A 17041-nucleotide genomic window follows, 5' to 3' on the forward strand; every position below is an offset into this window, starting at 1 on the left:
GGGCCCAGGGGCAGCACGGGCCGGCCCACACTGCGGTATATGAGCGCACTGGGTCCGTGCAGCAGAGCAGGTCTCCAGCCGTCCTGGTTAACCCTTGCCACTGGATAAAGGCCGAGCTCTGTCAAGCCCCGTGTGGTGGCTGATGTGTGACGGTCACCACACGTTAAAACAATCCAGGCACAGGCATCTTCCACCCTTCAATTGGAGTTCAGGACTGGAATATTAGGTCCTTCATTGAAACATCTGTCAACCCATGTGGAAGCAAGTCCTCCTGGTTCCAGGGGCCGCCGATGATGATGATGAAGACCATTCCCGGGGAGGTTGCGGGTATTCCCGGGATTCTGTAGATATTGTGGGAGGCCGATTAGTTCGGTGACAATCGCAGATCCGCCCCGGAATAGACAAAACAATCTGTGAGCCTCCTGTGAAGCGCCTGGGGACCTTTTACTGCGTTAAAGGCGCTATATAAACACAGGTTGTTGTTGTTGTTGTTGTTGTTGTCCCCCTCCCGGCCAATCACAGCACACACCCCGCGCCCGCTCACAGGGGCAAAGATTGCCGGCCGTTAAACATTAAATATTTAAACCCAACCGGCAAGTTCCGAGCGCGAGCCTCTTTCAACCGAAATCATGGCCGGAAACCCCGCCTCCCGGCGGCGCTGATTGGCCAATGGCGGCACGGTGAAGAGCTCTACGGGAAGCCGATTGGCCAGCATGACTGTCACTCAGAGTGAGGGAGGCGGGTTTCCAGGGCGGGGCTCTGCTGGGGGAAGCGGATTGGCCAGAGCGCCTATCACTCAGAGCGAGGTAGGCGAGTTTCCGGGGCGGGCCCGGGCCTCAGTGGGAGTCGGACTCGAAGCTCGGGCAGTGTGTTTGGGCCGAGCATCAGTGCCACAGCGCTGGGACCTTGTCTCGGCGAGTTAGAGCCGGTGGGAGCGGCTCACGGCGGTCGCCGCCTGCTTTTATACTCGGCGGCGGGGGGGGTTTATTTCACACTTTGGATTCTTCTTGTTATTATTCACCCGGGGGGAGCCAGGGCGTCATGGCAACGGGTTTGGTGAGCGAGGTGGACAGTCGCTTCATCCCCGGGAACCTGCTGAGCGGTGGCTGCGGTAAGGACAGTATTTAAACAGTGTGCAAGTTCCAGGTTACCATAATCCAGGCCGCTGATTGGAGGTGGGCAGGTACAGCAGGAGCGACGAGAGATTGCAGAGAGATGTGATCGGGCCCAGAGGCAGCACGGGCCCAGCCCACACTGCGATATGTGAGCGCACTGGGTCCGTGCAGCAGAGCAGGACTCCAGCCGTCCTGGTTAACCCTTGCCACTGGGTAAAGGCCGTGTGGCGGCTGATGTGCGATGGTCACCACACGTTAAAAAAAATCCAGACACAGGCATCTTCCACCCTTCAACATGCCTCCTTGATAAAGTGCAGCATTCCCACCGACACCTGGGATTCCCTGGCCAACGACTGCCCTAAGTGGAGGAAGAGCATCCGAGAGGGCACTGAGTACCTCGAGTCTCGTTGCTGAGAGCATGCATAGTATAGTATTAGGCAGTCCCTCATATCGAGGATGACCTGCTTCCACACCAAAAATAGATGAGTTCACAGGTGTTTCAGTGAGGGACCCTACAATCTAGGTCCAGAACTACATACTAAAGGGTGGAAGATGCTTGTGAATGGATTCTTTTAATGTGGGGTTGTTGTTGCACACCAGCCACCACGTGGGCTTGGCACAGCTAGGTCTTAATCCAGTGGCAAGGATTAACCAAGACGACTGGAGACCAAGCTCTGCTGCACGGACCTAGTGCGCACGGACGCACCTACTATCCATAGATCGCCTTGTGGGTTGGTCTATGCTGCCACTGGGCCCTCTCCTCGTCTGGGCAGAAACCAAGTGCAGGCAGGGGAAGGAGCGTGTGGCAAACCAGACTCACTCCCACCCTTTCCTTCAATGACTGTCTGTCCCACCTGTGACAGAAACTGTAATTGGCCTCACTAATACCCTGTATAACTGTAGCAAGACTTCCCTGCTTTTATATTCCATCCCCTTTGCAATAAAGGCCAAGATTCCTTTGGCCTTCCTGATCACTTGCTGTACCTGCATACTACCTTTTCTGTTTAATGCACCAGGTCCTGGTGCGCTGCAGCACATTGCAATTTTTCTACATTTAAATAATAACCTGCTCTTCATTTTTTTTTCTGCCAAAGTGCATAACCTCGCACTTTCCAATATTACACTCCATCTGCCAAATTTTTGCCCACTAGCTTAGCCTGTTTATGTCCTTTTGTAGGTTTTTTGTGTCCTCCTCACACATTGCTTTTCCTTCTATCTTTGTATCATCAGCAAACCTGGCTGAGTTCATCCAAGTCGTTTAATAGCTATTGTAAATAGTTGGGATCCCTGCAGCACCCCACTAGTTACTGATTGCCAACCCGAGAATGAACCATTTATCCTGACTCTCTGTTTTCTGTTAGCTACCCAATCCTCTATCTGTGATAGTATATTACCCTCCCAACCCTGTGAACTTTTATTTTGTGCAATAACCTTTTATGTGGCACCTTGTCAAATGCCTTCTGGAAATCCAAATACACCACATCCACTGGTTCCCTGTTATCCACTCTGTTTGTTACATCCTTAAAAAACTCCAGCAAATTTGTCAAACATGACTTCCTCTTCATAAATGCATGCTGACTCTGCCTGACTGAATTATGCTTTTCCAAATGTCCTGCTACTGCTTTAATAATGGACTCCCAACATTTTCCCAACCACAGATGTTAAGCTAACTGGTCTGTAGTTTCCTGCTTTTTGTCTGCCTCCTTTTTTAAATAGGGGTGTTACTTTTGCAATTTTCCAATCTGCTGGGACCACCCCAGTATCCAGGGAATTTTGGTAAATTGCAACCAATGCATTCACTATCCCAGCCACTACTACCCTTAAGACCCTAGGATTCAAGCCATCTGGTCCAGGGGATTTATCCGCCTTTAGTCCCATTATCTTACTGAATGCTACCACCTTAGTAATTGTGATTGTGTTAAGTTCCTCCCCCCTATAGCCCCTTGACTATCCACTGTTGGGATATTGTTTGTGTCCTCTACTGTAAAGACTGATACAAAATGTTTGTTCAGAGTTTCTGCCATCCATGTTTCCCATCAGTAATTCCCCAGTCTCATCCTCTAAGGGACCAACATTTACTGTAGCCACTCATTTCCTTTGTATATACATATAGAAACTCTTGCTATCTGTTTTTATATTTTGTGCTAGTTTACTTTCATAGTCTTTCTTCCCTTTCTTAATCATTTTTTTAGTCATTCTTTGCTGGCCTTTAAAAGCTTTCCAATCTTCTGTCCTCACTCATTTTGGCCACTTTGTATGCCCTTGTTTTTAATTGGATACCATCCTTTATTTCTTTAGTTAGTCACGGATGGCTATCTTTTCTCTTACACCCTTTCCTCCTCGCTGGAATGCATTTTTGTTAAGAGTTATGAAATATCTCTGGTTTGAGTTCCAACTTTCTTGCCCTCCATCTGAATTTGAAATTCAACCATGTTCTGATCACTCATTCCAAGGGGATCCTTTACTAGCAGATTGTTTATTAATCCTGTCTCATTACACAGGACCAGATCTAAGATAACCTGCCCCCTGGTTTCAGGGAGGATAAAGAAAAAAGGGAGGCTTATCAGAGATAACGGGGGCTAAATACTGCAGAATCTCTCGAGTACAGAAAGTCCAGGGGTGAAATTAAAAAAGATATTACGAAAGCAAAGAGAGAGCATGAAAAATTATTGGCATGGAAACCGCAAAGATGTGTTATAAATATATTAAGAGCAAGAGGATAACTAAACAAAGGGTGGTAGGGCTTATTAGAGACCATGAGGGTAATCTGTGTGTGGAGGCGGAAGATGTGGGTATGGTTCTTAATGAATATTTTGCGTCTGTTTTCACAAAAGAGAGGGGCGATGCAGACACTACTATCGAGGAGAATTGTGAAATATTAGCTGAAATAAACAGAGAGCAGGTACTAAGGGGTTAAAGTAAATGTTGGTCCCTTAGAAGATGAGAAGGGGGATTTAATAATGGGGAAATGTGGAAATGGCTGAGACCTTAAACAATTATTTTGCTTCGGTCTTCACAGTGGAAGACACAAAAACCATTCCAAAAATTGCTGGTCACAGGAATGTGGGAAGGGAGGACCTTGAGACAATTACTATTACTAGGGGGGTAGTGTTGGACAGGCTAATGGGACTCAAGGTAGACAAATCCCCTGGTCCTGATGAAATGCAGGGTATTAAAAGAGATGGCGGAAGTTATAGCAGATGCATTTGTTATAATCTACTAAAATTCTCTGGACTCTGAGGATTGGAAAGCAGCTAATATAACGCCTCTGTTTAAGATAGGGGGCATACAAAAGGCAGGTAACTATAGGCCGGTTAGTTTAACATCTGTAGTGGGGAAAATGCTTGAAACTATCATTAAGGAAGAAATAGCGGGACATCCAGATAGGAATAGTGCAATCAAGCAGATGCAGCATGGATTCATGAAGGGGAAATCATGTTTAACTAATTTACTGGAATTCTTTGAGGATATAACGAGCATGGTGGATAGAGGTGTACCGATGGATGTGGTGTATTTAGATTTCCAAAAGGCATTCGATAAGGTGCCACACAAAAGGTTACTGCAGAAGATAGAGGTACGCGGAGTCAGAGGATATGTATTAGCATGGATAGAGAATTGGCTGGCGAACAGAAAGCAGAGAGTCAGGATGAATGGGTCCTTTTCGGGTTGGAAATCGGTGGTTGGTGGTTAGTGGTGTGCCACAGGGATCGGTGCTGGGACCCCAACTGTTTACAATATACATAGATGACCTGGAAGAGGGGACAGAGTGTAGTGCAACAAAATTTGCAGATGACACAAAGATTAGTGGGAAAGCGGGTTATGTAGAGGACACAGAGAGGCTGCAAAGAGATTTGGATAGGTTAAGCGAATGGGCTAAGGTTTGGCAGATGGAATACAATGTCGGAAAGTGTGAGGTCATCCACCTTGGGGGAAAAAAAACAGTAAAAGGGAATATTATTTGAATGGGAGAAATTACAACATGCTGAGATGCAGAGGAACCTGGGGGTCCTTGTGCATGAAACTCTTTTAGAGTCTACCTATAAAACATAAAACATTAAACCGTGCCACCCGACCTGGATGACACACCAGACATTTACAAGGCCCTTTTTTTTGGGGTTTTTCTTTTTTTTGGTTTTTTTTTGGGCACTAAAATCACCTTTTTTCCCCAGTGCCCCCTATAAAAGGGAAGGGGACACTAACTGCACCTGGTATTCCCGGGCAGTCTCCCATCCAAGTACTAACCAGGCCTGATTCTGCTTAGCTTTCAAGATCAGACGAGATCAGGCATTTTCAGACTAATGTGTATGAAACTCTTTCAGAGTTTACCTGTAAAACATAAAACATTAAACCGTGCCACCCGACCTGGATGACACACCAGACATTTACAAGGCCCTTTTTTTTTCTTTTTTTTTGTGTTTTTCTTTTTTTGGTTTATTTTTTTTTGGGGCACTAAAATCACTTTTTTTCCCCCAGTGCCCCCTATAAAAGGGAAGGGGGACACTAAAAGCACCGGCAATTAAAACAAATGAAACTTTAAAACGTAAAATCAAATTAAAATTTGGTTGCCGGGCGTGATGATGCACTCCAGTCCCTCCGGTGCCCACCTCTCGCGGAAGGCCGCGAGCGTACCGGTGGACACCGCGTGCTCCATCTCCAAGGGCACCCTGGACCGGATGCAAGAGTGGAAGAGAGGTAGGCAGTCAGGTTGAACGACCCCAAAAAGTTAGTTTGCAGGTGCAGCAGGTAATCAGGAAGGCGAATGGAATGTTGGCCTTCATTGCGAGAGAGATGCAGTACAAAAGCAGGGAGGTCCTGCTGCAACTGTATAGGGTATTGGTAAGGCCGCACCTGGAGTACTGCGTGCAGTTTTGGTCACCTTACTTAAGGAAGGATATACTGGCTTTGGAGGGGGTGCGGAGATGATTCACGAGGCTGATTCCGGAGATGAGGGGGTTACCTTATGAGGATAGATTGAGTAGACTGGGTCTTTACTCATTGGAGTTCAGAAGGATGAGGGGTGATCTTATAGAAACATTTAAACTAATGAAAGGGATAGACAAGATAGAGGCAGAGAGGTTGTTTCCATTGGTTGGGGAGACTAGAACTAGGGGGCACAGCCTCAAAATATGGGGGAGCCAATTTAAAACCGAGTTGAGAAGGAATTTCTTCTCCCAGAGGGTTGTGAATCTGTGGAATTCTCTGCCCAAGGAAGCAGTTGAGGCTAGCTCATTGAATGTATTCAAGTCACAGATAGATCGATTTTTAACCAATAAGGGAATTAAGGGTTACGTGGAGAGGGCGGGTAAGTAGGGCTGAGTCCACGGCCAGATCAGCCATGATCTTATTGAATGGCAGAGCAGGCTCGAGGGGCTAGATGGCCTACTCCTGTTCCTAATTCTTATGTTCTTATGATTAGCAGCTTTGAAAGTGGATAAGTCCCCAGGTCCAGATGAAATGAATCCCAGGTTGTTACGCGAAGCACAAGAGGAAATAGCAGAGGCTTTGACGATCATTTTCCAATCCTCTCTGGCTTCAGGTGTGGTGCCAGAGGACTGGACGACTGCTAATGTGGTACCTTTGTTTAAGAAGGGAGAAAGGAATAGACGAAGTAATTACAGGCCAGTCAGCCTAACCTCTGTGGTGGGAAAATTATTGAAAAAATCCAGAAGGACAGGATAAATCTTCACTTAGAAAGATTAGCCAAGGGCATGGATTTGTTAAGGGAAGGTCGTTTTCTGACTAACTTGATTGAATTTTTCAAGGAGGTAACCAGGAGGGTCGATGAAGGGAAAACGTATGATGTAATGTATATAGATTTTAGCAAAGCTTTTGATAAGGTCCCACATGGCAGACTGGTCACGAAAGTAAAAGCCCATGAGATCCAGGGCAAAGTGGCAAGTTGGATCCAAAATTGGCTCCGAGGCAGGAAGCAAGTGGTAAAGGTTGATGGGTGTTTTTACAACTGAAGGATGTTTCCAATGGGGTTCTGCATGGCTCCCTTGCTTTTTGTGATATTCATCAATGATCTAGACTTGAAAATAGGGGGTATGATTAAGAAGTTTGCAGCTGCTACTAACATCGGCTGTGTGGTTGATAATGAAGAAGAAAGATGCGGACTGCAGGAAGATATCAATCAAGTGGACAGAACAGTGGCAAATGGAATTCAATCCAGAGACGTATGAGGTATTGCATTTGGGGAGGGCTAACAAGGAAAGGGAATACACATTAAATGATAAGATACTGAGAAGTGTAGAGGAACAAAGAGATCTTGGAGTGCATGTCCACAGACCCCTGAAAGTAGCAGGTCAGGTCGATAGGGTAATTAAGAAGGCATACGGAATGCTTGCCTTTATTAGCCGAGGCATAGAATACGAGAGCAGGGGGGTTATGCTTGAACTGTATAAAACACTGGTTAGGCCACAGCTGGAATACTGCATGCAGCTCTGGTTATCGCCTTACAGGAAGCACGTGACTGCACTGGAAAGGGTACAGAGGAGATTTACGAGGATGAGCTATGAGGACAGATTAGAGAGGCTGGAATTGTTTTCATTGGAACAGAGGAGGCTGAGGAGAGACCTAATTAAGGTATATAAAATTATGAAGGGCCTGGATTTGTGGATAGAAAGGACCTATTTCCCTTAGCAAAGGGGTCAACAACCAGGGGGCATAAATTCAAAGTAATTGGTAGAAGGTTTAGAAGGGATTTGAAGGGAAATGTCTTCACGCAGAGGGTTGTGGCGGTCTGAAACTCACTGCCTGAAAGGGTGGTAGAGGCAGAAACCCTCACCATATTTAAAAAGTACTTAGATGCGCACCTGAAGTGCTGTAACCTGCAGGGCTACGGAACGAGAGCTGGAAAGTGGGATTAGGCTGGATAGCCTCTTGTTAGCCGGCACGGACACGATGGGCTGAAATGGCCGCACTCCGTGCTGTAAACTTCTGTCATTCTATGATTCTATGAAATGAGCAAAGCCGAAAAGCTTGTCTCTTATCTCAGTCTCTGGAATTCCATGAATTCTCTCAGCTTTTCTCACAGACTGGCTGTTGCTTTGCTAAAAAGGCTTGTTAAAGTGCATTTTTAATATTTGGTCAAGCAGGCCCAATGCCTCTGTCTTCCATGTTCAATCTAACTGGGTCCACCCAAGGCATGTTACACTAGTTTATAAGCATGATTATTTAAGAATCGGCATGCACTGATAACAGTTACAGGAAACGGTAGCATAGTGGTAATATTACTGGACTAGTAATCCAGCAGGTCTGGACTAATGATCAGGGGACAGGAGTTCAAATCCCACCATAGCAGCTGGGGAACTGAAATTCAGTTAAATAAATCTGGAATAAAAAGCTAGTATCAGTAATGGTGACCATGTAACTGTCGCATTGTCATAAAAACCCATCTGGTTCACTAATGTCCTTCAGGGAAGGAAATCTGCTGTCCTTACCCAGTCTGGCCCATATGTGACTCCAGACCCACAGCAATGTGGTTGACTCTGAACTTCCCTCAGAAATGGCTAAAAGCCTCTCGAGGGTAATTAGGGACAGGCAATAAACACTGGCCTTGCCCACATCCCACGAATAAATTTTAAAAAAAATACAAACTTAAACCTACAACTAATAATGCTTATTTCATTTCATCCATGTTCACTCGGAGCTCATGGACTTCTTGTCTGAAAGATTGGGACCATCCACTCAGCTGCCTCTGCAACTTCCCTTCCTTCCCCTAGCCCACCGGGCCAAACTTCCTCTGAGGCTCCCCCCGCCTTAGCCCTGAATTCGCATCTTTCTCCAGTTTCTCTCTGATCTCCCCTTGACCACTACGTGTTCATCCTGTTCACAAGACCCACTTGCTGCTCCCTTGACCCTATTTCCACCCAACTTCCTTTTCTGACTCCCATGTTGGCAGACATTGTTAATGGTTCTCGCTCCTCAGGTACGGTCTCCCTCTCTTTCAAATCTGATGTCATGACCCGTCTCCTCAAAAAAAAACAACCCTTGACCCCTCTGTCCTTGCAAACTACCGCCCCATCTACAACCTCCCTTTCCTCTCCAAAGTGCTTGAACGTTGTCGCCTCCCAAATCTGTGCCCACCTTTCCCGGAACTTCATGTTTGAATCCTTTCAAACTGGATTCTGCCCCTGCCACAGTACCGAAACGGCTCATCAAAGTCACATGATATCCTTTGTGAGTGTGACAATTGTAAACTAATCCTTCATGTCCTTCTCGACATGTCTGCAGCCTTTGACATGGTTGACCTCCTCCAACGCCTCCCCGCCATCGTGGATAGGACAGCACTCGCCTGGTTCCATTCTTATCTATCTAACCGTAGCCAGAATATTACCTGAAATGGCTTCTCTTCCCACATCGTAACCTCTGGTGTCCCCCAAGGATCTATCCTTAGCCCCCTCCTATTTCTCATTGATGTGCTTTCCCTTGGCGACATCATCCGAAAGCACAGTGTCAGTTTCCACATGTACCCTGATGACACCCAGCTCTACCTCACCACCACTTCTCTCCACTCATCCACGGTCTCTAAATTGTCAGACAGCTAGTCCGACATTCAGTACTGGATGAGCAGAAATTTTCTCCAAATAAATTTGGGAAGACCGAAGTGTTCTTTGGTCCCGGCCACAAATTGCGTTGCCTAGCCAACGACTCCATCCCTCTCCCTGGCATCTGTCTGAGGCTGAACCAGACTGTTCGCAACCTAGGTGTCATACTTGACCCAGAAATGAGCTTCCGGCCACATATCTGCAGCATAACTAAAACCGCCTATTTCCACTCCGCAACATCGCCCGCCTCCGCCTCTACCTCAGCTCATCTGCTGCTGAAAGTCTCCTCCATGCCTTTGTTACCTCTAGACTTGACTACTCCAAAGCACTCCTGGCTGGCCTCCCACATTCTACCCTATGTAGGATTTCTAAATCTCTCTGGGCTTATATTTGACGGTGAGACGATTTGTTCAAAACAATTGGAAGGGTTTATTAAAAACATACACACATACACATTAGCAGCAGTGATCAGTTATCTTAAAAAGACACACACATGCACATTATCAACAGTTGTCAATTATGTTATAACAGAGCTACAATGAGGTTATAATAACAAGCGATTACTTCCCTTTTGCTGACTGGTTTGGACACACGGCTTGCTATTTTAACTGGTCTTCAGGGATTTTTTTTTCAAAAATATACTTTATTCATATAAAATTTTCGCAATACATTGGAAAATAGTTCAGTGCCTTGCGGTCAGCAATTCCATACAATTCGTTTGGATGCTGACAGCCGTTCCGTACAATGCACTAGTGTGCATTTCATTTCAAGGTACAGTTTAGTACATTCCGTAAATCACGTTACATGTAGTACTGTGCAAATGAGAGTATTACATGGAGCAGAGATGAGAACTGGTTTACATTAGATTCCAGGATACATTTCAGTACTGATCACGAATCACATAGGGGACCTCATAGAAACGTTTAAAATTCTGACGGGGTTAGACAGGTTAGATGCAGGAAGAATGTTCCCAATGTTGGGGAAGTTCAGAATCAGAGGTCACAGTCTAAGGATAAGGGGTAAGCCATTTAGGACCGAGATGCGGAGGAACTTCTTCACCCAGAGAGTGGTGAACCTGTGGAATTCTCTACCACAGAAAGTTGTTGAGGCTAATTCACTAAATATATTCAAAAAGGAGTTAGATGAGGTCCTTACTACTAGGGGGATCAAGGGGTATGGCGAGAAAGCAGGAATGGGGTACTGAAGTTGAATGTTCAGCCATGAACTCATTGAATGGCGGTGCAGGCTAGAAGGGCCGAATGGCCTACTCCTGCACCTATTTTCTATGTTTCTATGTTTCTATGTAGCACTATGCAGATGAATGCAGTACACGGACCGGATGGGGGTACATTTACATTTCTTTACGAGTTACTAAACAGTGCAGAGACTTTCATTATACAAGGCACAACACAGATGTTTTTCAGTACATGGTGCTCTATGTATACAAGCAGTTTAACAAGTACATCTCGAGGGGAGTCTGATTCCATCCCCTGGGTTTACCATGGCAGAAGGGCCTTAAACTGTGGCTCTTCCCCATCGTGCCTTTGCAGCGACTGCACCAATCTTTAGTGCGTCCCTCAGCACGTACTCCTGGACCTTGGATTGCGCCAGTCTGCAACACTCTGCCATGGATATCTCCTTGCTCTGGAAGACAAGCAAGTTTCGGGAAGACCAAAGTGCGTCTTTCACCGAGTTAATGGCTCTCCAGCTGCAGATGATGTCTGTCTCAGTGTTCGTTCCTGGGAACAGTCCGCAGAGCAGAGTCCTGTCTACATTGAAAGTTGGCATACAGATACAGCTGGCTGTGAAGAAGGCAAATCGTATGTTGGCCTTCATAGCTAGTGGATTTGAGTATAGGAGCAGGGAGGTCTTACTGCAGTTGTACAGGCCTCACCTGGAATATTGTGTTCAGTTTTGGTCTCCTAATCTGAGGAAGGACGATCTTGCTATTGAGGGAGTGCAGCGAAGGTTCACCAGACTGATTCCTGGGATGGCTGGACTGACATATGAAGAGAGACTGGATCAACTGGGCCTTTGTACATTGGAGTTTAGAAGGATGAGAGGGGATCTCATAGAAACATATAAGATTCTGACGGGACGGGACAGTTTAGATGTGGGTAGAATGTTCCCGATGTTGGGGAAGTCCAGAACCAGGGGACACAGTCTTAGGATAAGGGGTAGGCTATTTAGGACTGAGATGAGGAGAAACTTCTTCACTCAGTTGTTAACCTGTGGAATACCCTGCCGCTGGGCGTTGTTGATGCCAGTTCATTGAATATATTCAAGAGGGAGTTAGATATGGCCCTTGCGTCTAAGGGGATCAAGGGGTCTGGAGAGAAAGCAGGAAAGGGGTACTGAGGGAATGATCAGCCATGATCTTATTGAATGGTGGTGCAGGCTCGAACGGCCAAATGGCCTACTCCACCTGTTTTCTATGTTTCTATGTGCCCGTTTGAGGATACTCTTCAAATTGAACCTGTTTTTAGGGATACAGGCACTAGTAGGCACGTCTCATAGAAACATAGAAATTAGGTGCAGGAGCCGGCCATTCGGCCCTTCGAGTCTACACCGCCATTCAATAAGATCTGGCTGATCATTCAACCTCAGTACCCCTTTCCTGCTTTCTCTCCATACCCCTTGATCCCTTTGGCCATAAGGGCCATATCTAACTCCCTTTTGAATATATCTAATGAACTGGCCTCAACAACTTTCTGCGGCAGAGAATGCCACAGGTTAACCACTCTCTGAGTGAAGAAGTTTCTCCTCATCGGTCCCAAATGGCTTACCCCTTATTCTTAGACTGTGACCCCTGGTTCTGGAACTCGCCAGCAACAGGCCTCTAACCTGTCCAATCCCGTCATAATTTTATATGTTTCCATGAGATCCCCTCATTCTTTTAAACCCCAATTGATACACGCTCAGTTGATCCAGTCTCTCCTCATGTCATTCCTGCCATCCCGGGAATCAGTCTGTACTCCTCAATAGCAAGAACGCCCTTCCCCAGATTAGGAGACCAAATCTGAACACAATATTCCAGGTATGGCCTCACCAAGGCTCTGTACAACTGCAGTAAGACCTCCCTGCTCCTATACTTTAGCTATGAAGGCCAACATGCCATTTGCCACCTTCACCGCCTGCTGTACCTGCATGCCAACCTTCAATGACTGATGTACCATGACACCCAGGTCTTGTTGCACCTCCTCTTTTCCTAATCTGTCACCGTTCAGATAATATTCTGTCTTCCTGTTTTTGCCACCAAAGTGGATAACCTCACATTTATCCACATTATACTGCATCTGCCATGCATTTGCCCACTCACCTAACCTGTCCAGGTCACCCTGCAGCCTCTTGGCATCCTCCTCACAGCTCACACATGTTTGTATTATAACATTCCTGTGAAGCACCTTTGGATGTTTTACTACATTAAAGGCGCTATATAAATACAAGTTGTTGCTGTTCTTGTTGCTGAGTATGGAAGGTGTTTAACCCCCAGGTATTTAAACCCCAGTTTGTGGTGCATTAAACTGGGAACAGTATTCAGTTGTACATTGAGGCGTCAGTTCCAGATTTTGTTCATTTTATTTTTTACATTATCACAAAATACCACAGTGCTGAGGCGGGTGGGTGTAATGTGATTTTCAGAAACTGTGACCTCCCTCGCTGGAAGTCCCGGTGTTTTCTGCTGTTCTCAGATTCTCGTTTCCTCCCCTCGGGGCGGCTCTTTTCTCCTGTTGAGAAACAGGAAATCAGTCAGAAAAGGGGATCTTGGTGAAAGCATCTCTCCCCCGATCCCCGGCGCACCCCTCCCCCGATCGCCAGCGAGTTTCTCCCCCAATCCCAGGTGAATCTCTCTAACTCTCTGCTTTTTCTCCCAGTCTCTGTGACCCTGGATGTGGAAACAGCGAATCCATATCTCGAGGTGTCTGAGGATCTGAAGAGTGTGAGTTGGACCTGGACCCGGAGGAATCTCCCTGACACCAAGAAGAGGTTTACAGCCCGGCCCTGTGTGCTGGGATCGGACGGATTCACATCGGGGAGACATTACTGGGAAGTGGAGGTGGCAATGAATCGGGGCTGGATTCTGGGAGTAGCCGCAGAGTCTGTGGAGCGGAAGAGAGGGGTCAGTCTGAGCCCGGAGAATGGATTGTGGACCATCGGGCGGGAGGATGATCGGTTTACTGTAAACTCCTCCCGTCCATCCCTTCTCCATGTCAGTAAGATCCCCGGGAAGGTGGGAGTTTATCTCAGTTACGAGTCCGGGACACTTTCATTTTACGCCTTGGATACCCGGTCCCATCTCCATACCTTCACTGGGAATAAATTCACGGAGAAACTTTATCCTTTCTTTGGGATTTGGGATGAGCACAAGTGTCTGAGAATCTGCTCCAGTCTGTAAAAGGGGCGGGGCTTCAGGCCGGCCCACGACATTCATGACCTCACAATGACTTGACCCCGCACGGATAGGATCAGGAGCAGAGGTCAGGGATCAGTTGTTAGAAAATGTAATTTCTAAGTAATGCCTTGTAAAATCCCAATGAGACTGTAAATACAACCGATACAAATATAAAATGTGAGGAGACTTAAATAAAAAGTAAAAGCCGACAGCAACTCCATCCCAGCCCTTTCTCATCACTGCCCCGCTCCTTTGTATTAAAAAGCAGGTATAAGTTGTGCTCTGAAAATGAGCACATTCCTCAGGTATTCAGCACCACGCACCATTGGTGATGAAAAACACACAAACTATCTCTTTTCAAAAAGAGGGGAATTTGTAAATCTTCGGTTTAAAAGGCTATAGGTCATTGTAGTGCCGCTTTCAGCCAGGAGATGGTGATGGCGAGCTGTACAAAGCTCTGTAAAGTTTTACAGTGCAATATCACCAACTGCTGGAGTAAATCAGTACTGCGGACATACCAAGAAATGTAGAAACATTCGGCTAACTTAACAATTCAGGTCAGATCTTTCTGCAGAACTGAAAGATAATTGGATCAGAAAGAAGGACGTAAACTAAACAGGGGCCTAGAAAGCTGTGATTAAAGCCCCTGAGTACATAACCTGAGCTGACATTCCAGTGCAACACTGAAACAATCAGAAGGAAGGAGCTTGCATTCATCTCGGTCCTGCGGGATCTCAAGACATCCCAAAACACGTCACAGCGCAGTGAAGTGCAGTCACTGTTATTTAGAGGCACCATCTTTAGGTTGAGTTGTTGGAGACCCTGTTTGCCTGTTCAACTGGATGTTAAAGATCAGGAGACACTATTCAAATAAGGGCAGGCAGTTTACCCATGTCTCGGCCAACATTCCTTCTGCAATCAGTTGATGGATCTGGGGGAGTTGGCCAATGGAACTTGCCCTTATTTACAAAGCTGACATGGTAATTTGGTGGGTTTTTCAGTGAATGGTCTAAAAGTTTACAGCTGGATCTCGGTAATCTACAAGAAAGTTGGCAGTCAGGCTGGGTTTAAATAAAACGAATAAATAGGATAAGTAGTTGTTATCTGGATGGCCAGTACCAGATGGAATTACTGTTCATGTATTGAGGTCAATTCAGGACACCAGGGGAATGAGTTTCATGTCTGAGACCAGCAGTGTCAGGTTGCCAACACTCGATTTCAAGGAAATGCATTTTGCATTTAAAATGGAAACATCTTGTGTGCAGACACTGAGACTTGATTATGGAATCAAAATAAACCAAAGGCTAAAAAACTCAGTGTCAGTGTAAGTATGGGGTCCTGGATTATCTACCCATTTCCACTCTCTATTGGGGGTCCCCTCCATCATAGCATACGGTCGAGGTTCCATTATAGTTTATTTCGAGAGAGAGAGAGATGATTGTGACGTCTCTCTGTGCTGATTAGATCAGTTGTTACTATTTGATTACAGTTTAGAGTTTAGAATTCCCCGTGTGTGGCCCTGATGGCTCAGTGGGTAAATGCTCAGCTTGGTGTGTGTGGTACTGAGCTGTGCAGAGCTGGGAGGGTCCCAGCCTGTACTGAATTAACTGGTCTCCCACAGAACAGTGGTGGGGATACTACGGTTGTTAGAGGGGAGCGAGTTCCACATTCTCATCACTCACTGGGTAAAGGAGTTTCTCCTGAATTCCCTATTGGATTTATTGGTGACTATCTTATATTTATGGCCCCTAACCCTGATCTCCCCCGCAAGTGGAAATATCTCCTATACGTCCACCCTAACCTTTTATGATTTTAAAGACCTCTATCAGGTCACCCCTCCCTCAGCCTTCTCCTTTCTAGATAAAAGAGCCCCAGGCCGGGGACTATCCAGTGACTCCTCCTGCAGGCTGTGGCCATCAGGTGAGGACACAACTGAGCTCAGCCCTGCTGTTCCCGAGCCTCCAGTTAGTGCCTTCAGGAGGAGAGGCGGGGAAAGTGAGGTTGAGGGACTTCTACAAAGAAAGCCACAGTATAAACAGGCTTTGTGCTGGTGCTCTGCTTACTGTGCCACGGTGTACGCTGCACTCCACACATGGGGATCTCCCAGTCTGAGCTGTGCTGCCCTCTAAGCTGGACTGAAATCTCCCTTACAGTCTCCAATGCATTTACAAAGTGTTGTTCTCCGGCAGTTTTAGAAACTACATTTCCTGATTCACGTAGGAGTCAGGAATGAAAATATTATCAGGAAACTGTGATTATACAGACCAGCTCTCTGGTATTTTTTATTTGCTTTACTCTCTTTCTTTAAACAGGTAAATGGTAAGGATTTGAAACCCTGCTCCCACTATTGGATCACACTTTGTTTTCGCCCATTTACTGAATGTCGCGGTTCATTGTGTCTCCTTTTTACACATCAATTACTTTCATCATAATTGATGTAAATATTGTAAAACAATTTTCTCAATTAAAGTAAACTCGAAATCTATTACCTGATTTCGATAATTGTAATCACCCTGTACATCAATAAAGAGCCTGTTTTAATCTCCCTCTGGCGTTGTCTGAAGGTTGGTTGAGGTAACACGAATTTTAAAAGAAAGCCATTAGATCAGAGATGTATCTCACACGCATTTTAAAAGACAGATGAATTCATGTGAACTTCAGAGCAAGGCAAAAACTATTCGTCACCCTGTTTTATGAGGTTACTGACTTTCCCAGGTACACAGATGGTGCCCACATTGCTGGGTAAACCCGTACATTTTACCCCCTCGACACAAAGCGTTTACATTCGCTGAATGATCAGATTGTGTATGACAACATGCAAAGGCTCCATCCAAGACGCCATCGAATTTCAAGACCCAAATGTTTCCCAGATTTATCTCAAAATTATATACAATTGGTGAAAGTATGTTCCAGCTTACAATGAAGTAGATTTTAATCTTTCTCGCCGGGGTATTGTGTTGCTTGTTAAAACGCACAATGAAAAA

The 17041-nt window shown here is 45.9% G+C and overlaps 1 protein-coding gene across 1 annotated transcript; it reads left to right on the plus strand.

Annotated features, from left to right (window-relative positions):
- The first annotated feature begins 836 nt into the window (after positions 1 to 836).
- On the plus strand, positions 837 to 16602 carry LOC139229643 (E3 ubiquitin-protein ligase TRIM39-like). Its single transcript, XM_070861162.1, has 2 exons — positions 837 to 1111; positions 13540 to 16602. Exons 1-2 carry the CDS (start codon positions 1042 to 1044, stop codon positions 14058 to 14060), a joined length of 591 nt encoding a protein of 196 aa, XP_070717263.1. The 5' UTR covers positions 837 to 1041; the 3' UTR covers positions 14061 to 16602.
- Positions 16603 to 17041: the final 439 nt, after the last annotated feature.

Source organism: Pristiophorus japonicus, chromosome 19 (genome assembly GCF_044704955.1).
Source record: "Pristiophorus japonicus isolate sPriJap1 chromosome 19, sPriJap1.hap1, whole genome shotgun sequence".
Classification (NCBI taxonomy): Eukaryota; Metazoa; Chordata; class Chondrichthyes; family Pristiophoridae; genus Pristiophorus; species Pristiophorus japonicus.

Excerpts from the sequence above, each read along its gene's own strand:
- LOC139229643 (XM_070861162.1), top strand. The coding sequence starts at position 1,042 with ATGGCAACGGGTTTGGTGAGCGAGGTGGACAGTCGCTTCATCCCCGGG. Across the intron at positions 1,112-13,539 it reads CCTGCTGAGCGGTGGCTGCG|TCTCTGTGACCCTGGATGTG; the intron begins GTAAGGACAGTA and ends TTTTTCTCCCAG.